This window comes from Lindgomyces ingoldianus, assembly GCF_010093535.1.
Source record: "Lindgomyces ingoldianus strain ATCC 200398 unplaced genomic scaffold BDR25scaffold_12, whole genome shotgun sequence".
NCBI lineage: Eukaryota > Fungi > Ascomycota > Dothideomycetes > Pleosporales > Lindgomycetaceae > Lindgomyces > Lindgomyces ingoldianus.
Window position 1 is genome coordinate 510,776 of NW_022985173.1, and position 24,501 is coordinate 535,276.

General features: G+C 51.3%; 7 protein-coding genes across 7 annotated transcripts; 3 read left to right on the top strand and 4 right to left on the bottom strand.

Annotated features, from left to right (window-relative positions):
• Positions 1-362: 362 nt before the first annotated feature.
• On the bottom strand, positions 363-3,579 carry BDR25DRAFT_221773 (uncharacterized protein; the record flags this gene model as incomplete). Its single annotated transcript, XM_033685043.1, has 5 exons — positions 363-1,390; positions 1,448-1,878; positions 1,934-2,946; positions 2,997-3,134; positions 3,370-3,579. 5 exons carry the CDS (start codon positions 3,577-3,579, stop codon positions 363-365), a joined length of 2,820 nt encoding a protein of 939 aa, XP_033548901.1.
• A 784-nt stretch (positions 3,580-4,363) lies between these two features.
• BDR25DRAFT_17909 (uncharacterized protein) lies at positions 4,364-4,950 on the top strand. Its single transcript, XM_033684195.1, has one exon. The coding sequence runs from the start codon at positions 4,504-4,506 to the stop codon at positions 4,915-4,917; it is 414 nt and encodes a 137-aa protein (XP_033548902.1). The 5' UTR covers positions 4,364-4,503; the 3' UTR covers positions 4,918-4,950.
• Positions 4,951-7,344: 2,394 nt separating this feature from the next.
• Positions 7,345-11,843, top strand: BDR25DRAFT_17921 (uncharacterized protein). The gene is made up of 8 exons (XM_033684196.1): positions 7,345-8,102; positions 8,156-8,422; positions 8,476-9,072; positions 9,130-9,525; positions 9,574-10,753; positions 10,799-11,000; positions 11,053-11,458; positions 11,520-11,843. Exons 1-8 carry the CDS (start codon positions 7,658-7,660, stop codon positions 11,579-11,581), a joined length of 3,555 nt encoding a protein of 1,184 aa, XP_033548903.1. The 5' UTR covers positions 7,345-7,657; the 3' UTR covers positions 11,582-11,843.
• Positions 11,844-14,416: 2,573 nt separating this feature from the next.
• On the bottom strand, positions 14,417-16,607 carry BDR25DRAFT_342090 (threonine synthase-like protein). The gene is made up of 3 exons (XM_033693681.1): positions 16,246-16,607; positions 15,598-16,188; positions 14,417-15,545 (listed from the first exon to the last, which is right to left on the bottom strand). Exons 1-3 carry the CDS (start codon positions 16,300-16,302, stop codon positions 14,550-14,552), a joined length of 1,644 nt encoding a protein of 547 aa, XP_033548904.1. The 5' UTR covers positions 16,303-16,607; the 3' UTR covers positions 14,417-14,549.
• A 586-nt stretch (positions 16,608-17,193) lies between these two features.
• BDR25DRAFT_333511 (uncharacterized protein) lies at positions 17,194-18,784 on the bottom strand. Its single transcript, XM_033692843.1, has 2 exons — positions 18,192-18,784; positions 17,194-18,140 (listed from the first exon to the last, which is right to left on the bottom strand). Exons 1-2 carry the CDS (start codon positions 18,675-18,677, stop codon positions 17,403-17,405), a joined length of 1,224 nt encoding a protein of 407 aa, XP_033548905.1. The 5' UTR covers positions 18,678-18,784; the 3' UTR covers positions 17,194-17,402.
• Positions 18,785-19,748: 964 nt separating this feature from the next.
• Positions 19,749-22,217, top strand: BDR25DRAFT_221227 (uncharacterized protein; the record flags this gene model as incomplete). Its single annotated transcript, XM_033685024.1, has 5 exons — positions 19,749-20,296; positions 20,512-20,780; positions 20,861-20,945; positions 20,999-21,562; positions 21,623-22,217. 5 exons carry the CDS (start codon positions 19,749-19,751, stop codon positions 22,215-22,217), a joined length of 2,061 nt encoding a protein of 686 aa, XP_033548906.1.
• A 682-nt stretch (positions 22,218-22,899) lies between these two features.
• BDR25DRAFT_302864 (DNA-binding protein) lies at positions 22,900-24,419 on the bottom strand. The gene has a single exon (XM_033689892.1). The coding sequence runs from the start codon at positions 23,995-23,997 to the stop codon at positions 23,053-23,055; it is 945 nt and encodes a 314-aa protein (XP_033548907.1). The 5' UTR covers positions 23,998-24,419; the 3' UTR covers positions 22,900-23,052.
• Between the last annotated feature and the right edge of the window lie 82 nt (positions 24,420-24,501).

Consider the following 24,501-nt stretch of genomic DNA (forward strand, 5'->3'; position numbering starts at 1 on the left):
TTGTCCTTCCAAATACTCCACTCTGCCTGACTCGCTGCAACCGAAAAAATTCCAACTAAAACATACATTACCCAAGATCCTTGGATATTTCTTTTCCTTGTAAACAGAAGCACGAATACCGAACCGAGGAAGGAAATTTTTCATGTCCGTCGAATTGCAGGATGTCTCTCCGCCGCCCGAGACCGTAAGAAGGAAAGTAGGCGCATGTTGTCGTGTCGTTCTTTGCAGAACCGCACCCATGAGAAAGATGAAACAAGCTGAGACAAAAAACCGCCCGAGACTGCAATCGTGTCATACTCGTACACCTCCGAAAGAAGTAACCCTAAACTTGAAGTCTAAGTCTGTGTGAGGACATATAAATGTTAACTAGCTCCCCAGACTGTGCTCAACCATCCATCTGATCCCTTCGAAGCTGCCCAGTCCTGCCAGTCGTTGCCAGCTGTGAATGCAGCCCAATCATCGCCTCCGAAGCGCGTGTCAAGGCTGTTAAGCCATGTCTCTTTGGTTGCGGGCGACCAGGTGGCTTGTTGTTGAGATACAGACACGGGCGCACCTCCCGATCCTTGGTGTTGAAGTTGTTGCTGAAGACTCAGTGACGCTCGCTGTGCCGATTCGGCAGGATTTGGGGGGTACGACTGCGCATGCAAATGCTGCTGATGAATCGCCTGGGGTGAACCATAACCAGGCCTAAAGCCTTCCTGCGGTGGCGCGGAGCTTGGGTGCGTGGTTGGGCTTAGGATTTGCTGTCCATAGTGATTTTGGAAGCCGTTCGGCACAGCAGGCGTTCCACTGCCTGAATCTGTTCTTGCAGCCGCGGCAACGCTGTTGATCGCATTCCATCGTTCGTGTCGTATCGACGCTGAGTCTGGAGTGCCGTCTACTAAGTCCATGTTCTCACTCTTTATCGCTGCACTGCCAGACTCGCTTCCCTCATCAAGAACCTGGCCTAGCCGTGAAGTAGAAATGTCAGCATCAGCATCCGGCATTTCGAGATCCTCGTCCTCTAGACTGCCGAACTCCTTGAGAATCTTCTCTAAGAGCTTGTATTCTTCTAGTCCGCCGCCAATTCCACCTTCGCGTAAACTGAGATGCCTGTAAGATTCCGTGGAACTGCCGCCGCTTTCCGAAGAGGCCTCCAGTGCACGGGTGTTGCGAGCAAAGTCCTTTTTCATTCTGCTGAAGTACACATGAACACGTCGGATTGTCTTGAACCAACCGCTGGCCATGCTGAGTCGTTTGCGCATTTGTCCGACAAGTTCAAGCGCTTTCCGTGCAGCTTCCGCGCCGCTGGTGTCTGATAGTGGCGCGTAGCCTGCGTTGGCAGATTCAGGCTGACGTTTGCACATATAACCGTTCGGATCCATCCAGGGGAAGTTAATGCAGTATACGCCTGCATATGGTCAACATCTCGAAGTAAGAGGAACAAGAAATTTGATTGATGGCTTACCAACAAACGCGACCGTGTAAGTAGCAAAACCCACTAGTGGTGTCTCGACTAGTACTTGCCATTCTTGACACGTTCGTAGCAAATCAATTAGGTCTCTAGCAGCTTTGAAACATTCGCGTGCGCTATCATCCCAGAAGCCGGGAGGAATTTGGTAATCTTCTGGCGGAAAGAGGGGAGGATCAAGTGGGCCTTGTGGTTTCGAACACCGCAGCGGAATGAAGGGAACGTATTCTCGATGGAGCATGATGCTGCAAAGAAGATGGATGGTATGCATGAGGGTGTAAGGAGTTGAGGTCCTGGAGGCGATATGCGCATTGATGTTCGAAGCACTTAGAGTGAGGTCGCGAGGCAGCGCATCTTTGAAAGCGGCGAGTTTGTGTTGGAGTTCGTAAAACGAAGACCTCGAATCCCAAGGGGGGTATCTTTCTTGTCTGGAAATGCATGAGTAACTGGAGGGGCTCTGCGCGTCAAACCAAATCGACTTACCGTCTGCCACCCCCACAGGACCACTTCACAATGCGTCCATAGAGGTCCAGGGCCTTAATGAAACGGCTCAGCGCTCCCTCGTCAGGACCTATCTCCCATCTCGCGTTGTCGTCAGTGTCACGCAGTTGATGGTCATGGCTACCATATGTTCCATTCCCGTTCTCCTGACTTCGCTCTCGGTCGCCATTCCGGGCGCCTAGCATAACTGAAGCTTTGCGCTGACTCTGGACTTCAGCTCGGCGAGCAACTCCTTCTGCGTCTTCTCCTAGTAACTGGGTCTTCACCTTCTCCCCAAACATGAAAGCACGGTCACTGCTAGGAAGCTGAATGCGCAGGTCTTGCGTATTCAGCATGGATGGGCGATACTTGCCACTGCTGAGATATCGGTCCATAATGAAGCAGCTCCAGAATGTCCTGCGTCGAATTTCTTGCTCGATGAATTCATCGCCCTTGGACAACATAGCATTGCGCCCTAGACGGTCAGGGCTGACTCCCATGTGATGAACTTCATTATTGAGTGCGAGTGAGCGCGCTAGAGGCATGTCATCTAGCTCCTGCTCGAATTGAAGGCCAAGGATTTGGGCTGAACGAATCGCTACACCGATCGAGATCCACGCTTTGACACCCTGGCACATCCCCCAATCATGAAGCCCCATCATAAGCAACGCCTGCGTTCGCTCGAGCGTCGGGATACCGAGCGAGTCGCCCATCGACCCTGCCAGACGCGAGCGCGCAGCTGCTGCATAGTACTCTGAAGCAACGATGGGGTTGCTTGGACGTGAAGAAGTTGGCGGGGAGTGATGCGCTACCAGTGCCGGGTGGAAGCGGGCGGTTAGTGCAAGGAATGCAAGTAGCAATAGGGATGACGCTGGAGGTAGAGTCGCAGATGGGGAGTGGGTTGAGGATGAGTCTACGGGAGGGGAGTGTAGATTCGATTGTCGCAGTGGTTTGAGGAATGTTGGAGGATGCAAGAATGGCAAATCAGTGGAAAAATGCTGCTGGAAGATCTCGAACTGTGAATGTGAGCATACATTCCTGTGACTATGAACTTGGAGACGCTTACCAGTTCTGTCCAGACCTTAGGAGTCAGCAGAAGCGGATCGAATGCATCCAAGAGCGGCCGGGGACTTTCCTTGTTCGAGTTCGAGATACTCGAGGTGGGGGCGATTGTTTTTTTTGGGCGCGGTCGTTTAGGAGTCTGCTCAAGTCAGTCTATGTTGCGATCTGTAATGAAGAGATAGAGAAACGCGTCCTGCTGTTTTCTTGGTGTCATGGCAAGACTTCTCAGATAAATTTAGCACTCGAGGGGTTCATGCCGGTGATGTGATGGAATAGACGCGCCGGTGCGCGTTCTACCATCTGGCAACAGAACAGCACAGCCTTGAAAAATACACAATCCCACGATCCCACACTTTGAGGAGTCTTCTTCAACTCACCTCTCCTTGGGGATTTGGCCCCTCCCCAGACACATGACTAGCGATGATGCTCTCCCTCCGTGTGATACTCCCCGCACCGCCAGCTGCAGGTGCAGGATAGGTACACTCTCTCCCTGAGGTCTCGCAGGCGCGGCAGGTCGTGTTCACGCCATTGTTGATGCACTTGACTTTGCTGCGCCGACAGCGCGCGCATGCGATGGAGGACCGCATGCGAGGCTGCTCCGGGCGCCGCGCACCCCCCTCTGCCGGCTGGCCCTCAACGTGGGCGGGAATGAGAGGCCGTGGTGCAGTCAGAGGGGAAGTCTGCGCGGGGGGCGACTGCAGGCCGTGAGGGTGCAATGTCGGCAGGCGCGAAGCCGTGTACGGGCTCTCTGCCGGCGGAGGGATGCTGCTCGCCGGGCCCGAGGAGCTTGTGGGCGCTGAGGAATTAATTTTGGCGGTATTGACGGGCTCTTCAATCGGGGCTTAAGGGACGCGGAGGAGAAGGGCACTTGTCGGCGAGCGTGCTGCTTCTCCTCGTAGTAGTCGCGGATGTTGCGCAGTCGGAGGTGAAGCTTGAGGTGGCGGTAGGGAAGACGGACACGGCCAATTGGGCGGCGCGGACTTTGGAGCTGCCCCGGACGAAGCTGTGGGCAAGGCGGAGGGCTGACCGAATCCGCAGAACCGCAACGCCCAGCTGCCGTGGACTGCCAGATCGTGAGAGAGATGTCGTGGTTACAGGGCGAGGGCGCGCAGGGTGTAGACGTGGACTGAAGGGGACGGTGGCAGCTGGCAGCTTCTTCGGCAACAAAACGCGACTGCGGGTGCGTTCAAATGACCGGAAGGGCTGACGAGCAGCCCGAATAATAGCCCGGATGTAACGGCTCTGATCGACGAGTGCTGTCGAAGCTCCCGCGACGCCCAGCCTTCCAGGGCTCCCGTGCGCCAGCTTCGCAACTCGCTAATAGTTGGTTATCAGATGATCAGGCATTCGAGATTCTCCAAGCTCTCTCATCTTCCCTCTCGTTGCACATCTCGTGAATCTGAAATGGCATCCTCAGTAGCACAAGGCTACTTTCCTTTGCTGCGTCCTAGCCACCCCCGACCGGAGTCCGCCTTCCTGACTCAACGCGGCCAGCCGGTGATGCCGCTCTGATGGCCGCTTCTCGCCGAATGGCTCCCCCAGAGTGGCAACCTCACCAAGCACTGTACTGTGCAGGCGAGAGAACTGGCGGTCCGTTCAATTCGGTGCCCGGCCCGACACACATGACAAAAGGGCTTCGACCGGCTCGGACTTCAGTCCTGTCCGATCCGGCGGCCTCGCGGAGCTTTTCTCGTCATCATCTGCTCTATATTATGTCTTCGCATGATGGTCCATCTTTGGTCCCATGGCTAGATCCGCATTGTATCATGCTACCCAGCCGAGAGAGTTCGAATGGCTGTCATTCGTCAGCCCCTTTGCTCTCTTTATCGACCTGCAGCGGCACCGCTTCGCAGCAGTATCCGAGGGTTGAATCTTCTGGCCTGCTCGGCCCTGCGCCTGGCAGTGAATCTGCAATGCCGTCCTAACCGGATCGACAACCCTGCCAAGTATCTCACCACCAAGAGTTCCCCACATAGTCTTTTCTCCGCGTGTTACGCAGGGTTTGTCTTCACAAGACCAAAATGGATCCGATCAGCCTCACAAGGCCAGGCTCCAGCCACATGTACAAGTCTGCTCTTTGCAGCACTGCATGCTGCGTGAAAGTTGTTTTCAGCGATAGCATTTTGACTGTCAAATACGAGCTCGCGTGCCGATGTGGGACGCCTTACCTTCCTCTCCATTCGAGAGACAGCGCAGAGACGTCAAGCGCGCCAGCCATCTACTGCCTGACATCATTGTGGGCTGATGTCGATGCGTCTGGTGAATTCAGCACAGGTGGTGGCCCGAATCGGCCAATGGAAAGCCTACTTGTGCCGGCGCCGGGTGAAAAGTTTCGGGGAATAAGATACGGACTGCCATTCAAGGGATCCATTTCGTTGCCGTGAGCTCAGGGTTCTGGGCGGAGTTTCGGGCCTGCCCGGACATTCCTTTCCAACAGAAAGAGAGAAGGGCTTGGTTGGGAGGGAAGAGTGGTCAAGTCTGGTTTCCCCACTCGTGCAAATTCCTTCTTTTGACTAAGTACACATTCGACATATTTGGGTAGCTTCTACGCAGTTACGCTCATTTAGAAAAAAAAAACCCTTTCATCGTCCTAACCCTTTGCTTAATTCGCGTAAGCGGTCAAAAGAATAGGATTGTGTGTACGATATCTGTTCACGCTCTTCCTTTTGTGAGCTCTCTCGACTATATCCAGGTTTTTTGCGTCGTAAGGACCTAACCTATCGTAGTGGGACACAATCTTTGACCATTCGAGGATGAGTTGAAGTCAAAGCAGAGTGTTCTGTGTGGCTTCCGTGCAGCAAATCGCTGTTTGTCAGCATCGTGGCAAAAGTTTAAATTCTGCTCCCAGGGACAAGTAGAAAGCCTCCTTCCTGTTACGGAACCACGTCACGATATTACCACTAGAAAGTAGCCGCAACCTCGCCGAAGATCCTCCACAAAAGAAATTATTCCACGCTTGACCGATGAAACTATCTTGAAACAGAGGCAAGCTTTGAGTTCCATGTCCTGCATCCGGTGCCAGAAATAACTATGTCACAAGGAATGGATCTCATTCTCCATATTGGCACGTGACATAAACGACATGATTTGATTTAGGACCGAGATTTATATGCCCTTAACAAACTCTACTTAAATACAGAAAAATGACAAGATACCGAACATCATCAATCACATTTCGTGGTAACCCCGCCGAGTTTAATAGATATATCTTAACAGTCGGATTCTGGGCATCCTATGTAACGAAACTCACTCAGAAAATTCTGTCTGGATCGAGATTTTATGAGATGACGGCACTACCACTCACTTCAACATGCAAAGAAACTGTATTTCTGAGTAATGAGCAATAGGCAACAGATACGTTTCTTGCGTTCCGTCTCCATTTCCTTCAGGAACCAATTGCACGAATATTCTTCAGCTTACGAAAACTACACATGAGGAGTAGCTCGTCTCCAAACCGAACTCGACGCCATGTAATGTACCGGAAAATATACCTGGAATGCGAGCTTAGAAAGACAATGAATTAAGTCTCGGGAAGGAAATCACGCACCTCCAATTGTCTCCTTTTCGTTTTTGCATTCCAAGAGAAAGAATCAATGCATACTTCGTTACTTCGCGTTACCGTCATTCTTACAAGGCTCTAGGGCGTGCAAAGCCGGAAACACCAATCACACCACGGAGCTTCCGAAGAGAATAGGTAAGCTACGAGACTTTGACCTGTATTGTTTATATATCAGCGAAATGTCGGGCAACCGTGATGACGAGTGCCATACAGGAGCTGTAGGCGAATCAATGAGAAGGAAAGGGTGTGGTCCATTGCCATGCTGTGTAAGTCAGGGTTTCAAGAGTGTGATGCGGGCGCAAAAGCGACGAGACAACAGCCTGAGACCGCAAATAAGCATTGCAAGTGGATCGGATCATGTTCCACAAGTGAGATGGTGTTGCGCACACGCGATCGATCACTTCGTATGCTAGCTAGAGCTGAGCGACGACCGTGATGACGCCCGCAAGTTGATGATGGAATCAGAGCAAGATTAATCATTCATGCCGACGAGCGTGAGCTATGGCAAACTGTAGACTGCGAGGTTAATTATGAGAACGCCACAAAGTGGCTGAGGAGTGTTTGGGATGTCCCCCGCTGCCTTCGCCAGGACAAACACGGGATTTCTTGGAACACACCCCACCTCTCCCTCCGCCGAACTCTGCGCTCCGTCATATCGTCTGCGCACCACGCCTATTCCTCCTCTTCTCGCACACCTTTCAGCTCACACATACGCACGCCTCTAGCCTTGTTGGCCACCCTCTGCTGCAGGAAAAAGGAGGGTGCGGGCGATCAATAAAGCTTTGGGCACGAGGTGTGGCTGAGACGCAGCTCAAGTACGAGCCTCAACGACCACTTTTGACATCACGCCTGTGGCCTACCCCAGAGGATCCTCCACCGACACCCGTCATTGCTAGCGACCCAGCGCCTCCCAAGAGAGTGTTATATTCTTCTTCCTCCCCGCGACGACAGCGTCTTCGCCGAACCTCTCGCGGCCCGACTTGGGCGTCGACTCTATCCTCCGCCACGCAGCCTGTGACTGCAAGGCACACCACCTCGCCGCCCTGCTTCGGCGAAGAGACTCTTTGGACGCTTTCTTCGCCAGATATCCCTAGACCACCGCCACCATGAATGTCGATGAGACCATCACTAATGTCCAGCGCAAGATCAAGCGGGAGGAGGCGCTGCTCAACGCGGCCAACGCGATGCGCCAGTCAACAAACAACCCCGCCGTGCTCTCACGCTTAGACGGACAGATTAGAGACGGCCGGCGGAATATTGAATACTTCGAGGGAACATTGCGGGATCTGGAGATGCGCAGGGGCATGGAAGGCATGAATCTGCAGCCAGGTGGGCCTGCATCTTCAACAAGAAAGGCCGGAAACCCGCTGACTCCCCCCCCCAAAGATGGCTGGAATGGCCACGCGGGCCCAGATCAGGGTGGCTATGGGGACCCGCAAGGCGGATACGGCAACCTCAGCGGCGGCCACGGACTGATGCCGCCACGTGCCCCATATGCCCCCTCTGCACCCGGTGCACAGCAGCCGAAGCGCGCCAATTACAGTAAACTGGGTATGCAGTCCACTATGCTGAGGCCTGCCATATCTAGCTGACCGTTTCTTTAGACTTGATCAAATATGATACCCCGCACCTCGGTCCCCGCATCCAACTTATGCTGTCCCAGCTCGAGTTCAAGCTGAGCGTCGAGAAACAGTACAAAGATGGAATCGAGAAGATGGTGCGGTTGTATCAGCTTGAAGGCGACCGGAAGAGCAAGGCGGATGCGGAAGCCCGGAGGATCGAGAGTAACCAAAAGATCCAGCTCCTGAAGCAATCCCTGAAGAGATACGAAGATCTCCACGTTGATGTGGAGGGCGGAGATGGCGCGGATGGTACGTCGCGCCTTGTCCGTACACGAACCGTTATGCGCTGACAAAATATGTAGACGACAGCCTCAATGTGCCTAGTCAGCGCAAACCTCTGACAGGTCATTTATCTCTGCGTATTCATGCTGTTGCCGATGTTGACCATGCTGCTACTGGCCGTTTTAGTAGGGGCCCGGAGACCTTTGTTATCATCAAAGTTGAAGATAATTTTAAGGGTCGTACCAAGGCCACCAGGAGCGATCGGTGGCAGGACGAATTGCACGAGTTCGATATTGAGAAAGCGAACGAAATTGAGCTCACTGTGTACGATAAGACGGGAGATCATCCTCTACCTATTGGCATGCTCTGGGTTCGAATATCAGATATCGCTGAGGAAATGCGCCGCAAGAAAATAGAAGCAGAACTTCAAAACTCCGGCTGGGTATCTGCGGACAAGATGGGTAACGATTCCGGGCCCCGGCCCGACTTACAATTCCAGCCACCCCCAGGACAGAGTTACGCCGGAGCTGGTGGACCCGGACCTGGCGGCATGCGACCTGGGGGACCTGCAGGTGCTGGAGGTGCTGGAGGACCGCACCCTCAGACCGGGCCCACTTACATCGACGCTTGGTTCTCTTTGGAGCCTGTGGGACGCATCCAGCTTACTATGGCATTTGGTGAGCTTGATTCCTTCTCCTTACATGATACCCTCCGACTAGGCTGACAATATGAAGTTAAACATGCAAAGAACAAGCAGCCGTTCGATGTCGGCCTTGGGCGAAAAGGAGCCATTCGTCAAAGAAAAGAAGAAATCCACGAGCAATATGGGCACAAGTTCGTCCAGCAGCAATTTTACAACATCATGCGCTGTGCTCTCTGCGGAGAGTTTCTCAAGTATGCTGCAGGCATGCAGTGTTCGGACTGCAAGTATACCTGTCATAAGAAGTGTTACCCAAAGGTGGTGACAAAATGTATTACGCAGTCAAATGCAGAGACAGATCCCGACGAAGCGAAGCTCAATCACCGCATTCCTCATCGATTCGAGAACTTTTCAAATATGGGCGCCAACTGGTGCTGTCACTGCGGTTACATACTGCCTTTGGGTAGAAAGCAAAGCAAGAAGTGCAATGGTAAGTTCTCTGCTCCGAAAAGAGCGTATGCAGCTAATATATTCCCAGAATGTGGTCTTACCTGTCATGCAAATTGCGTTCATTTTGTTCCAGACTTTTGCGGCATGTCAATGGAAGTTGCCAATCAAATCCTGATGGAGATTAAGCGAACGAGAAGGGGTCAGTCAGCATCAGGATCGACCATGAGCCAACGAGTGCTTCGGCCTCAGCAACCACAGAAGCCAACACCTCCACCCCCATCTCAATCTCAGTACCCTCCCCCGGGACAAGAACAGCAGGGGCAACCAGACCGATATTCCTACGGCAAAGATCAGCAATATGGTGGCCCGCCACGACAACCGTCGTACCCACCATCAGCGACTTCAGTTGATGCAGCACGTGCTTCGTACTCGACTGCGAGCTCCACCCCAACCCCAACATCTCCAACTTCACAGAGACCCCAATCGACTCGTCAGCAATCTCAACCAGCACCAGTGGCTGCTGCTGCTGCTGCTATGGGGGGAAAGACCGCTGCTCCAGGATATCAGCGAACGCAATCAGACGTTTATCCTCCGCCTGGAGCTAGGACTTCGGGTGGTGGCTATGCCCAGGACCAGAGGATTCCCCAGCAACAGGCCCCTCAACAAGTTGGATACAATCCCCAAGACTACGCAAACATTCCTAGCTACCCTTCATCACATCCCCAACCTAGTCCAATGCAGTACCAACAACAGCAGAAGAATTCATTCGCACTTCCGCAACCTCCACAGCAGGCTCAACCACACCAGCATCAACCACAGCCGCCAGCGCATCAGCCGGAGATGCAATCCACCCAGCAACAGTCTCAGCCAATTTCAGCTATGACTGAGGCTCCGAAGAATAAGGTCACTCCCTCTGCAAATACCCAGGGTACTGGAAGAAGGATTGGTTTGGATCACTTTAATTTCCTGGCAGTTTTGGGTAAGGGTAACTTTGGTAAAGTCATGCTGGCCGAGACCAAGAGTACGAAGCAGCTGTATGCTATCAAGGTGCTAAAGAAGGAGTTCATTATTGAGAACGACGAGGTAGAAAGCACAAGATCGGAGAAGAGGGTGTTCTTGATTGCCAACAAGGAGCGGCATCCATTCCTGCTGAGCCTACACGCTTGCTTCCAGACAGAGACAAGAGTCTACTTCGTCATGGAATACATCAGCGGCGGAGATTTGATGTTGCATATCCAGCGGGGTCAATTTGGCACGAAACGTGCTCAGTAAGTGCATGCATAATTCTCTTTCAAAAAGCTAACACTCACAAGATTCTACGCCGCTGAGGTCTGTCTTGCGTTGAAGTATTTCCATGAGAATGGCGTCATCTACCGAGACTTGAAGTTGGATAACATTCTCCTCACTCTCGACGGACATATTAAGATTGGCGATTACGGCCTGTGTAAGGAAGAGATGTGGTATGGATCCACTACGAGCACATTCTGTGGTACTCCCGAATTCATGGCACCTGAGGTATATTTATTTTCCGATACTAGAGCGTGACGGCCACTAACAATATATCCAGATTCTGCTTGACAAGAAGTATGGCCGCGCAGTCGACTGGTGGGCATTTGGTGTCCTCATCTACCAAATGCTCCTTCAACAATCTCCTTTCCGTGGCGAGGATGAAGATGAAATCTACGACGCGATTCTTGCCGACGAGCCTCTTTACCCGATCCACATGCCTCGTGACTCGGTCTCCATCCTCCAGAAGCTTCTCACCCGTGAGCCAGATCTGAGGCTTGGTTCTGGACCAACAGATGCGCAAGAGATAATGAGTCATGCGTTCTTCCGGAACATCAACTGGGACGATGTGTACCACAAAAGGATTCCAGCGCCGTTTATTCCGCAAATCACGAGCGCGACGGATACGAGCAATTTCGACACCGAGTTCACAAGTGTGACTCCAGTCCTAACGCCTGTCCAGTCTGGTAAGTTTGTCCATTTGTGCCATCTTGAAATTAGAATTGAAATTGACCAACTCTTTCCTAGTTCTTTCACAAGCCATGCAAGAAGAATTCCGAGGCTTCTCCTACTCAGCCGACTTCAACTAAAAACTAACAATCAACTCAAACCGGATTTGCTTTCATTTCGAATACCCTGGGTTTTTCAGCTTTCGATTTTGGGACGACTTCTTGTGAATGCAATGCATGCAAAGCATAGGGGTAATTCGACTGGCTGACTGCATATGGCATCGACCGCTGCCCTCCCCTCCCTCTTCTTGACAAATAGCTAGAGTTGATGGAGGTGTTGGTGTTAGTGTTGGTGTTGGCGGCGTTGCAAAATGAGATCGAATCTGTATCGCCGTCGTTCTGACTTGTTTTTATCCCCTTATTCTTTTGGCTTTGAGAGAAAACACACACACACACACACACACACACACACTTTGTAATTGCAGCTTGAGATGTGTGTGGTGGGTGTCCTCAAGTCTTGTGAAGATTCTGGTGACATGGTAGGGTCAGGTCTGGCTGGCTAGTGAAGGAGAGGGGAGGATGGATCTTGGGAGACTTTCTTCTTTGGTCGGGACTTGTTGTAACGGACGGGCGAGCAGGCGGAAGGGCGGGCGACTCTTGGGCTTTATGGATAGACGAAACAATTGTCAACGTCAATTTTCTTGCGGTGAGGGGTTTTGTTTAGGATAGGAGTATCAGATGTGTTCCTGTGATGCTTCCCCCTTCGCAATGGCAACCGGTTTGCTACATAAATATTCTTCGTTAGAATTACGTGCTTCGAACCGTTCTTCACTACTGTTGAAGCCCCCGATTTTAGAGCGATTTCTTTGAAGACAGGCATACAACCCCTTCTCCCAGTGTGTCCAACCGTTAGTTACGGAGCCTTTTGGAGGCTGTATAGTACAGTTACGGAAGAGGAGGCTGTTACTAACTAACTGTACGGAGGAGATGACGTCAGTGTACGGTTAGGATACAGTAACTGAAGTATATTGAAGTATTATGAAGTAATTGCGCTGAAGCTAAAGACTATACCCAATTAGGAAGTTGTGATACCCCTTGTGAGATCTACTGTTGTTGATCTCACTGTTTTAATGTACTCTGTAAGCTCAGTCAGCTCACTAGTAACAGCGTTGTTACGTAACTAATTCTTCTGCAGTTGAAGAGCCTCTATTGTCGACCGCGTCGTTGATTGGGATAGGAATTGGGACATCATAATGGGCAAAAGAATAACGTAGATGGCATAGTTGCTGAATTTGTTAGAAGATTGCTAACAAAACAGGCAATAACAGCATTCTCCGCATTAATCTCCGAACACGAGCCCCCTGGCCCTCAGCAACCTGCCTTCAACCGCCCAAAACCACCAAAAATCCTATATAACTACCGTAAACGGTTAGTACAGCAGCCTCATGTATAGTACAGTATACTGAGTAGATGCCCTGTACGTACGTACGTGACCAAAATCAGTGTACTGCAGTACTGTACTATTAGGTGTACTAACGGTTGGACACACTGCCTTCTCCTTTTCGGCATCCACCTGAGTAGTGGAGAGATCATTTGCATGTGCTTTCCGTCTGAGAAACGTCTATATAAAGCCCCCACCCTACCGCCTTTGATCTCCAGAGCACCATCACTTTGTCTTTAGGTTCCAAATATTTGAAGTCCCACCCCCATGTACTCTTTAGGGGCACCTTTGCTGTAGAAATAAGATTATCTTCGACATTGCCAATGTTTTAATACCGAAGGGTCTGAATGCTATAGTTGCTATTCAACTTCGTGTTTCTCTCGTTTCATAGAGAGAGACTAGGCAAGAAAAATAGCACCGAGGTCTAACACCTCTGGAGGAGGCATACAGTGAGTGAAGATATGTTGAAATGTTTTGCTCTACGTGCAGAGCGGAGTTCTTATTGTATGGACGCTATGCTAGTTAGTAACGTTCGTTGATGTGATTTTGAATGACCATCTCCACTATCGAAGTTCTCGAACGAGACTCAATTCTATAATTACTGTTTTAGTTATGTTAACGCTTACTCTTGCCGGCCGGGACTTCTAATTCTCACTTGACGTGGGACATAATCATGTAGATTCCGTTTGTTAAATCTCTCGCTAGAATCGCAGCGAGTGTGAACAAAACGCCGATTTTTCAATCCTAAATTATCCCTCTCATATCCCACGTTAGGTGGTAAAATGCAGTACATACATCTCCCTCTCCTCTTTCAATTTTCACAGCAGTCCGCAGCAGCTAGCCAGGAATGTCCAGTGAAGAAAATCTTTGGCACCTTGTACTAACGGGCGCACCAAAAAGTTCCTTGCTTGCTCAAAATTTTGCGATATACATGATTCCTGACCAACCCTGGAATAGGGTTTCAGTGTCTCGATGGCTAACTTTGTGGCACACGATAAAGCTGACTCCTGCACAGTGGAGGCGACTGAGGTACATAAACCCGCTTCCGTCGGGTCTGTCCTCACATATCACAACAACATCCCGGAACACCAGAAATAACCTGCCGCAGTGACCTTGATGCTTCGCCAGTCTTGGGCTAAAATTCTCGACCCACTTCCTGCACCGCTCGACCAAAGTTCTCACCCCATGTTGTGGATGTCTACTTACAAATGTGCCCCATGGGCATTTCTGGAGAAATGCGCTGCAATTTTGTGGCATGGTGGGCTTAATGCTCCCGCCGGCGATGACCATGTACTGTGCTTAAAAATTCGACATTGTCGAAAAGCACGGAACTTCTGGAAAGGGGGGAGCGCTTGGAAAGCTAAAAGCAATGCAGCGTAGAGGGAAAGAAAATATGGCACAATCCAAGAACGGAGGGCGGTTTCCACGGTGTCGATGAGCTATTTTCGACAAAGACAATACACAAACGAATCAAACACCATAGTTTGGTCATGATGATGATCATCATCATCAACCTCAAATGTTGAATAGGATTTCGTGACGAAGCATTAAATGAGATCTATACAATGCATGCATGGATTCTTTTCCAACCATCCATCCACGGCAGGAAGCTAACTCAGACCACATTCCCAAACGCCTCTGTCACCCATCATCTGTCCAAAAATTGGGTTATTTTCCGGCTCTCTCTACAGCCTGTAATTCTGCCTCTACCTCCGCAACAACCACCCTCCTCACACCTTCCCACCCCTCGGACTTCTTGACATTGCTGACCCTCCGCGGTTTGTCTTCAAGCCCGACAAACTCTGATGGTAGTACTACATCCCAAGAATAACCTCTTTGACCATTGAGTGCCATATCAACCGCGCTGCTGAACTTGGCGGGGTGTGCTGTTGCTAGCGAAATGTGATGTGTGCTAGGTGGTGTGGCTCGTTCCGCAGAACGAAGGGCGCCCGTGATGCCAATAGCCGAATGTGGATCTAGGATGTATCCTTGTGAAGAAGGCGAGCTGAAGATCTCAGTGATGGTCTGGAGAGTCTGCCTGTCGGACACCCGCTCTGACTCAAAGTCCTTCTTAGCCGCAGCTAGAATCTGTTGGTCAACGTTGAATCCTCCCTCCGCCTTCAACGCATCTAACCACAATCGGACATGCTCGCCTGCTTGGCTCCGCCGCTGGGCAACAGCATCGGATGATGTGGTGTATACTTCGTAAGCTAGGAACCAGAGGAGTCGTTCGAAATTTGACGAGACGAGGATGTCCATTGCCGGACTTAGCGTTTCCTTCACGCCGTCTTCATGGACCTTGACGCCGTCTTGAGGAATACCGCCCTCGGCTTCTTTCCCGTGAACTGGTTTCTTTTCGTACTTGCCGGTTTGCCAGAATCGGTGAAGGATGTCATTCTCATTTGTGGCAATGACGAGCTTTTCTGCGGGTAGACCCATGCGCTTGGCGAAGTAACCAGCGAGGATGTCGCCGAAGTTGCCGGTCGGCACAACAAACCGGATGGTAGAAGCGGGAAGGAAGGAGGGTTTGCGGATGAGGTTAAAGTAGGCGTAGAAGTAGTACGTTATTTGCGCGAGGATGCGAGCCCAGTTGATAGAGTTCACGGCAGCGAGGCGGTGGGTCTTGTTGATTTCGGGGTCGGCGAAGAGAGCTTTCACGAAGTCCTGGACTGCTGTTAGAGGAATGCGCATTTGATAGGGTGTAGCGGAAACGTACCTGACAGTCATCGAAGGTGCCATCCACAGCCAAGTTGTGCACATTCGCATCCATGACGGTTGTCATCTGGGCTTCTTGAATCGGGCTCACTTTCCCCTGCGGATGCATAATGAAGACCGAGACATCTTTCTTGCCTCGAAGACCGTAGATAGCAGCGGAACCAGTATCACCACTTGTTGCGCCAATGACCGTCAAATGCTCCCTATCCCTTCCAGTCTTCCCCTGATTCCTGCGCACAAGGAAGTACTCAAACAGATTCCCCAAGAATTGCAGCGCGACATCCTTGAATGCGAACGTTGGCCCATGGAAGAGCTCTAGCAGATGTATGTTCTTGTCCTTGTCCAGGGTCACCGTCGGCGTTACATCCTCAGTTCGAAAGGTCGAGTAGCTGCGGCGTATGATATCTTTCAGATCGGTAGCGGGTATCTCGAAAGGAGAGATGTAGAGCGAGAAGATTTCGTATGCAAGTTCTCCGAATGATAGGTGCTGCCATTTAGAGACCCAGTCGCTGGGAAGGGAGGGTATTTCTTCGGGGATGAAGAGCCCGCCATCAGAGGCGAGTCCCTTGAGGACAGCTTCCTCGAAAGAGAGCTGGGGACATTAGCACCATCTTCATGCAGTAAGTATAGGTTGTCGGAAGGCGCTTACATCATACGATCCCCCCCGGGTGCTGAGGTAGCGCTGAGAGGCAGTATGGGAGGACATTGAGCACCCAATTGAAAACTCAATTGAGTGAGTTTCCTTCAAAGGACCAGAAAAAGAGGGGAGATATGGACTAAAACTTTAAGACAAATCGGTTAAGCCAGACACTAGTCATGCGAACCCCGTGGGGATATGAAGGTCAACTTTGGTAGAGAAGAGGTGGCAGTAAGCTAAGCACAAGAATGTAGCAAGGGAAAGAGTTCGAATGGCGCTGCGTAAGTCCTGCCTAAGCTCGGAGGGTTCTGTGTAGGAACAGGAAGGTCTCGTTGGGACATCAATTGCTCTTCAACAAGTTCGGGTGAAAAACGGCCCCGCGGCTGAAATGTCCTGCCGCACGGATGACTGCTCCGAGGAATTTTCAGGCAGATGGGCGGTCTACAGCGGCAGAATCGGCCGCAGGGTTGGAAGAAGCTGCGGCTAGCCAGAACAGGCTCGCGTACTTATATAATCTCACTAGCACGGACCATCTATGCCTCCCATAAAATGCCGCCCTCCCCCGGACCTAATCCTCTTTTCTTTCATGTCGACTTTGTATGTTCCTCCCGTCCCCCAAGGTTTCAGTCAACTCTAACATGCCGCAGACTTCATAGAATCTATTCTATAGGTATCGTCCTCTTCTGAGTCTCCTACAAGAGCCACAGAATCTCCAACCTGGCTGATGAGCTGAATCCTCGGTGTCTCGGAGTGAGGCCTTATTTGCACTTGCTTTGGCGAGTGTGGCGATGATCTTCAGTCAATTAGGCTCGTACTTCGGTCGGTCTGAGCGACAGGACACTGAGTGAAATCTGACAGGCTTTTGGACTTTTTGTTTTGGATCAGAGTGTTGACTTGGCCATGCTAGTGCGCGATAATAGCAAATTTTTACTTCTAGTTTACTTTGTGCGCTTTGACTCGCTTGTGAAAATTCTTCAACTCGTTGCCTTCCCTTTGGTTTGTGATGCTGTTTTCCGTAGTCCTAGGTTGAATTGCTTCCGTATTCACCATAATCGTTTGCGTAACTAGTGTCAATCATCATATTGTGTTCTTCACAAATTGCTCCGCGGTGTGACTACCATCTAGTTGATATATCCCTCTGTCTGTAAAGTATCATACGGGAATGACTCTTAGCACCAGCAATATTTTTCGTTCCCGATCCAATCTATTGAATCCGCCACGGGCCCATCGTGAGAGGGAAACCACTTCAAGCTCGTGATGCTCTCCATATCGCGGTTAACCACCTTTGCGTTAGGATCTAACTTCTGTGCAGCTGCCATCATTGCCGACGACGGATTCCAAGCCTCTATCTCCTCCATATTCCACTCTTGCGCCTCGCGTTGTGCCATCAGTAGTAGGGATGCAATTGCGGCATCGTGATTGTGGTCCGGCGCGGCCCCGTTCATGTGGCTCCTTCCCGATCTCTCCCAATCATTACGACCTTCATCTTCAATTACTAAACGAAGAATATGCAGGGTATTGCCTTTGGCTTCTGCAGGGTTACTATTATACCACATGCGCGTCCAGTAGCACCATATCCGCTTTCCTTTCTCGGAACCCACCATTGCACCCTTGATATCGGGAGTCTTTCCGTGGAGCTCTGTGCCGACAAAATCTTCACGAGCATGGTGCCATCGGATGGTTTCTATGTCGGGAATTAGCGCAACAGCGGTGTTGCTATTCTTTGCCCGCGATTCGAGGGTCTTTCGAACCAACGCTTCATCAATTTTGCAAAGCTCCGCAAGATGCTCCTTACGAAGCGGTCGAACGGTTGGGAGGCTGTTCGCATCTAGAGACTCCGATACTCCAGCCGGGATGCATACGTGGGCAGAGTTGAATGGCTCCCAGCCGTGCTCCGCATAGAATTTCTTTTCGTCATCAGCGCGACGCTCCCCAATTGCATGTGCTTGTCCACTTACTTTGCCGATGTCAGAGAACAGCACAGAAAACCACGATTCAGTCTGCTTGCTCGTGTGATGCGTTCTCAATAACTTCCCAAGCTCCTGCATCAACCTCGCCGCATAGCCCCGCTTCCTCAGATGCGGCGCACAGAATACACTCCCGATGCCGTGGGAAATGGTTTCGTGTACCTTGCCATCCTGCCAGACAAGAGCCTTCTTTCGGTAGGTTTCGCAGCTCGCAAGCGGTAAACGAGCGGATGAAGATGGGTCCAGGGGGTTCTCTTTGGCTGCAGTATCGACCAGAATCCAGTACGTGATGCCACCGTCGCGGGTCAGTGACTGCTTCGACAGGACTTCCTCCCGGCGCAGGTATGCCGGCAGCGAGAGAGCACCGCGCCATTCAACACCATTGAGCTTGAATTGAATGAGTTTCTCTTCCTCAGTCGGATGGACAAGTGCGAGGGTTGGACAAGCCCCATCTGGTAGGTCTAGAGTGGGGTCCATTATTACGATTCTGGAGTAGTATAGTAGGAGACAATATGAAGTTTAAAGACGAATTTTCACGCTTGTTGGGATATTTTAAAGTGCAAAGGTATGTTCACTAACCTAGGACATTCTAATGTAACTATATCATCCTTTGATTCTAGCACCCTCTTTATATCTTCTACTGGCGTCCTTGCTGTGAAACGCGCCCTTCCAACATTCCCTTCAACTTCCGATGTGGGCCGTTGGAAAGCGAGACGGTTCTGGTGGTCATGCGCAGCGCTTGTTGGCTTTGAGGAGTAGACTATTACCTAAAGACTAGGTTTACGGAACCGTGGGAGTATGTTCGAGAAGCATATCAAATCGCCTTCGTGCGTGTTTAAGAATTGCGTCACATTTGTGTTTTTCAAGGTTCCTTGAGCTCAAACTGCTCCTGGCCAACTGCGTGCTAGTTAATCACGAAGCGCTTAGTCGGGGACGCTTTAACCGTGCCCATCCTGGAGACGCCGCACGAAGTTGGTGAGGAGGGAAGGCCGTGTTCAACATCACCCTCTTCTCCCGGGTCGTTGACAGCATAATCTCCACCATAGACGCTAAGAAATTGCGTAGTACATGATTGTCCCTCCCTCACTGTGCACGTGGGACTGCGTGCCTTCCCAGGTACTTCCACAGTCACTCCGGAGCAAACGCCCGGGCTTCGCAGCTTCTAACGACGCCTCTATCCAGCAGCCAGATCACCGGCATCATTCAACTGCCAGTGCGGCGCAGCCTATGTTTAACCGATCTCTTCCCTCAGCCTTTTATCACGTGTTGGGGCCGCCTGTGGTGTTGTGTTGACCGGCAAGGCTGTCGACTACCTCTGCTCTTAATCGTTCGATCACTAAATCGCGGCTCTTTTGTCACTTCCCTCACCTTTTCTCCCGTTTGCTCCCCATTCAATGAATAATTCGCTCCCGATTGACCTTCAATCACATAAGTTCGTGAGCTTCTGCGTCTCAGCCTTGGAACTCTGTATTCCCCGCCGACCTCATTCCTCCACCACCATCTGCCTGGATCTTGCAAACCAACCTTGAATTCACTCTCGTTAAAGAGATGGCACAGGATGCGCACTACTACCGCGAAGTTATCGACCTACTATCAGACGATGAGGGGACTTCATCTGAGGCATTGCCCGAAGACACCCGGCCTGAAGACCTCAACGACCTTGCTCTATTCAACGAGTTTCTCAAAATCAACGGCCAAGACGAATACAACCCAATCGACCTGACTGCTCTGGAAGACATTCCGGACGTCGACGTGCCACCAGATGGTGCGCATCCACGATTGACTGTTGAAAATGCTGAGGCTGTTAGCGAGGCTGTTAGCGAGGCACAGTGCCTCCAAATGGTCCTGAACGTTTTACCAGACATTGCGATCGATCACGTGCTCAACCTTATCAAGGAGCGTATCGGCGATCGCACACGTACGGTGGCAGAGTGTGAGCGACTCATCACCCATATTCTGGACGAGGGGATTTACCCAAAAGAGACCGATGAAGCCAGTAAGCGCAAGAGGAAGAGGGGCAATGACGACGATGACGATACCTCTGAATTTGAGAAGGACGGGCAAAAGGACCAGAACATTTCCTACCGCATTAACGCGTGAGTGTGATTTCTCCAGATGGTATTCCATATGACGGGTCCTTTGCCAGCTCATCCTTCTCAATATATCTTACGAGGCTGCTGTTCTCGCCATGAATCATGGGACAGCTCCAATACCATGCACCCACGCTAGCAACACTTATGTCTCCGAACGCTTTTCGTTTGCTGAATTTCTTACTATATGAACTATACATACTAACGATTAAACCATATAGTCTGAACCTCCTTAAGGACGAGTTCCCACATATTCCTGCACGACACATTGACAACACGTTTAGGACTCACAAGACACTTTACAAGACATTCGGCACGTTGGAGCGTCAGCTACAAAACTACACCCGTATCACCTCTGGTTTTACGAAGGTAATCAATCCGCGTAAACGACGCGAATTCGAGTCGACTTTATCAAAGCGCACAAACGGCGAGGGGCCAGAATTCGACGCGAAGGATCTCCTAAGAGAGCTTCAAGCCGCGAGGAGACAGCGTGAAAAGGAGATTGGTATGTGTTTAAGATCATCACACATCCCTCTACTATCAGCTGAAAGAGCTAAATACCTTGCGCAGCCAAACGGCGCAGAGAAATGGAAGTGCAGCAGATCGAAGAGGAAAATCTTTTCCGCGCACGGCAGAACAATGAAATAAGTGACTGGTCAGTATTCTCGTTTGTCCTTATTGACATGCTCGGGGCTGACGAGCTCGTAGCCAGCTCTGTTTTGATGAGTTTCCTATCAACCGAATGTTCTCCTGCGATGGCGACCAACTCCACTTGCTTTGCAAAGACTGCGCTAGGAGCCTTGTGGAAATGCAGATGGGGAATGGCAAATGTCGTCCAAAATGCGAGGCGATACAGGACTGTACAGGAAGCTTCACTCGAACACAGCTGCAAGAGTTCCTGGGAAGCAAGTCTTTCGAGCGACTTGAACGGTTACAACAGCAGGAGGATATTATTGCCGCATGCATCGAGAATCTCGGAGAATGCCCTTTCTGCGACTTCAAGGCAGAGTGCCTACCGGTTGAAGTGGACAGGGAATTCCGATGCCAGAATCCGGAATGCGGCAAGACGAGCTGCCGCCTTTGCAATGCCGAAACACACGTTCCTAAGAGCTGTGAGGAGGCAAAGAAGGACGGGAAGATCACGATTAGGCATGTCGTGGAAGAGGCCATGTCAGAGGCACTCATTCGGAAGTGTAACCGGTGCAAGAATCCGTTCGTTAAAAGCGATGGATGTAACAAGATGACGTGCACGAAATGCGGGAACTTGCAATGGTAGACACCCTTCCTCGAGGTTGTTCATGCTGCTGTATGGCCTAGCTAACTGTTTCGTAGCTATGTTTGCTCTAAAGATGTGAAGGACTACAACCACTTCTCTGAAAACAAGGCGAATCGTTGTCCTTTGCACGACAACGTTGAAACGCGACATGAACAAGAGGTCAGAAACGCAGAAGCAGAGGTGCTTGCCCGACTTCGCACTGAACATCCCGAAATCTCTGAAGAAGAACTGAAGGTCGAAGTATCCGATGCTGTAAGCCGCGAGGAAGATTTACGGAGACAGCAGGGGCAAGCCCGTCACCAGGGATTTGGATTTATGATGCAAGGAAACATACTGGGTGCCCGACCAGCGGGAGTGATCCCAGTTGGAGCGGTACATGTACCACCCCAACACCCGCCTCCACCTCCATTTCCGTTCAATCCTGAGCAACAAGCGAATGACCCCCAAGCCTTCAATCCGCTTAATCTATTCGCTAACAGGCCTCACCCAATTCACGTTGTTCTGCCTCAAGCTCAGGCTCAAGCCCCACCGCTTCTGGTGAGGGAAGGCAATGCACAGCCGCAGCCTTTCCATCAGGTTCGACAAGAGTATGTCCTTCATCCCTTTCCAGATGCGTGGTTTGGCATCTACCGACCTCCTAACCCGACGTAGAAATTGGCAGGCACTGCAACAAGGGCAACACCAACGCAACCCATTAGCGCGTAGGCCAGCCCCACTTGCGCCAGAGCAGAACGACCAACAGCAGTTGATGATGCTCCAAGCGCGAATACAAGAAGCAAATCAAGGTATCGAGCGAGCACACCAATGGCTGAATCAGCATCAGAACCACCAGCAACAGGCGAGATATACCGCCCCGAGGCGTGTAGAGGCTTTGGCGGAGATGGTGAGGCTGCGAGGGCAGAGAGCTCCACCAGAAGCTCGGCAGCCGAATGTAAGGAGACCGGGTGTCTGAAAAGTGTGTGCTAGGTGTGCATAGTAATTTATAGGATGTGTATGTGTGCAGCCTTCAGAGTGGACTAGCTCTGTCCTGGCATTTGGTCACTAGACTGCATGGTATTATGAAGGTAGCGTGGTGTTCACTGGCATTCGTGCGGGACGGCGTTTGAATTTTCAGGACCTTGATACCAATAGGGGAATCTTTCGGTAATAATAGCATCTCTCCCAGAAGTGTTCTCCGTAGTGATGGATCTACTGTAGAGAGGTGCCTACCGTAGAGAGGTGCCTACCGCAAGATGTAGACAAAGATGGTGCAATATGTCAAGTCAGGTGCTGGAATTGGAGGGAGTGTTAATGGGGCTGCAGATTTCTGTCCTGAATCAGACCCTGGTAGGTTCTGTGGCTACCTGCTAACATTCAGCAAGGCTCTTTCAATCCCTAAGGCCTATCTTAGGTGGGCTGTAACGCTAATAGTATGGGGCAAGGGATGTGAGTCCTCTGCATACCCAGTCCTTCATACAGTAGTCTTTCTCGATCATATTCTTCACCATCAACCCCCAGAACTCGCGAGGCCGATCTTCGGCGCACGTTCCAGCTCAAACTTCGCCTTACCCTCCTCTATCCACGTCTCAAATCTAAACACGCCCGCTTCGACGGTCCGAATTGGGGTTGTGCGCACACCCCCGAGATCTTGTCCTTCTTCCCTGCCTCTTTCGTCGGTCTGATCCTCAGCTTGCACATGCTTCCTCCCAGTCTTCTGCAGGCTGGGTTGCACGGGGATCCAAGGCTGCGGGTGGCCAACCGGAGGATCGATATCCGCCTCATCTTTAAGCTCCAATGAAATATTAAACGAGCAGTTCTTCGGCAAGGGTTTGAGCTGTGAGCAGCGTGTTGTAAGCGTAATAAGGGCGGCGCGGAACTGCTCGGACATGTCGACGTCGACATCCACATCTAATGCTTTAGCCTTGAGCTTCTCCCGCTGTTTCTCCTTCCCCTTCCGACTTGCACCAGCGCCTTCCATATCGAGTTCCTGCTCTTGGTCGGAGTCCTGGTCCTCGTTTGAGGCTAGCGCGCCTTCCCACCCAATCTCCATATTCCTCTCCCCCTTCCCTACGACCGGAAACGAACTCACGTCCAGCATAAACCTTTCCAAGACCTTCGGATTACCTTCACCCCCACCCCCAACTGTCCCGGCTCCGCCTGTGCCTGTTCCACCTGCCCCTGTTCCATCATCGGCAATACCATACCAGTATATGACTACTGCGATCTTGGCAACGGTGCCGGCGAGGAGTTCGGTGCGGATGGCGGATACGGCATCGGTGATCCATTCGCAGACAGCGGGGTGGCGCGATTGGTAGACGGAGGTGTTATGGAAACGCGAGGTTAGGAAGGTGGGGCGGGGGTAGAGGTGTCGGAGGTAGAGGAGGGTGTGTATGTAGGCGGTTAGGAAGTTAGTGAAGTGGGAGAGGGTGGTGAGGTAGGTGGGGATGGTCATGGCTGTGGCTGGGGGTGTTAGAGAGAGAGATGGTAGCTCGATAGGAGTAGCTTGGTGGAGCTGTAGTTTGCCCTTTCCTTTTGGAGTTGGTCGAGGAAGTCGGGGTGAAGGACAGTCAGTTATCACATCCTACAGAATATGGCCTGGCTGGATTGATCTACTACTACTCTGGCGAGTATCCTTCTGCTAGAACCAAGGGGACGTCAAGGAAATGCCTGTTTCTGGCCTAATCAGATCCTTCTTGTGCTCTATCGGTGGGTGTTTCTGCCCTGCCCTGTGGTAGCGGATGCCCGATCAGCTCCGCAACGAGTGCTCCTGCGCCTTCCAGAAGGCGTGTCTGTCGTTCTCGATCTTGGTGTGTTTGCTAGGTACACCTGGCATGGTGTCGCCCCTCGATTGGCGGTGAGTGCAGGAGACTGAGGCTTCTGGCTCGGGCTCGGGTGAAATCCATCGCGGTTCCTGGTCGTCAATAACCACGCCAAAATTTATTGACAGGCTTATCTC

Bases quoted from the DNA above. Each gene is read 5' to 3' on its own strand.
- BDR25DRAFT_342090 (XM_033693681.1), bottom strand. From the start codon at position 16,302: ATGTCCTCCCATACTGCCTCTCAGCGCTACCTCAGCACCCGGGGGGGA. The intron at 16,189-16,245 runs GTAAGCGCCTTC...TAATGTCCCCAG, and splicing joins CCCGGGGGGGATCGTATGAT to CTCTCTTTCGAGGAAGCTGT. The intron at 15,546-15,597 runs GTACGTTTCCGC...ACAGCAGTCCAG, and splicing joins GCACCTTCGATGACTGTCAG to GACTTCGTGAAAGCTCTCTT.
- BDR25DRAFT_17921 (XM_033684196.1), top strand. From the start codon at position 7,658: ATGAATGTCGATGAGACCATCACTAATGTCCAGCGCAAGATCAAGCGG. The intron at 11,001-11,052 runs GTATATTTATTT...CAATATATCCAG, and splicing joins CCGAATTCATGGCACCTGAG to ATTCTGCTTGACAAGAAGTA. The intron at 11,459-11,519 runs GTAAGTTTGTCC...ACTCTTTCCTAG, and splicing joins CCTAACGCCTGTCCAGTCTG to TTCTTTCACAAGCCATGCAA.
- BDR25DRAFT_333511 (XM_033692843.1), bottom strand. From the start codon at position 18,677: ATGGACCCCACTCTAGACCTACCAGATGGGGCTTGTCCAACCCTCGCA. The intron at 18,141-18,191 runs GTAAGTGGACAA...GATGACGAAAAG, and splicing joins TGTTCTCTGACATCGGCAAA to AAATTCTATGCGGAGCACGG.
- BDR25DRAFT_17909 (XM_033684195.1), top strand. From the start codon at position 4,504: ATGGCCGCTTCTCGCCGAATGGCTCCCCCAGAGTGGCAACCTCACCAA.
- BDR25DRAFT_302864 (XM_033689892.1), bottom strand. From the start codon at position 23,997: ATGACCATCCCCACCTACCTCACCACCCTCTCCCACTTCACTAACTTC.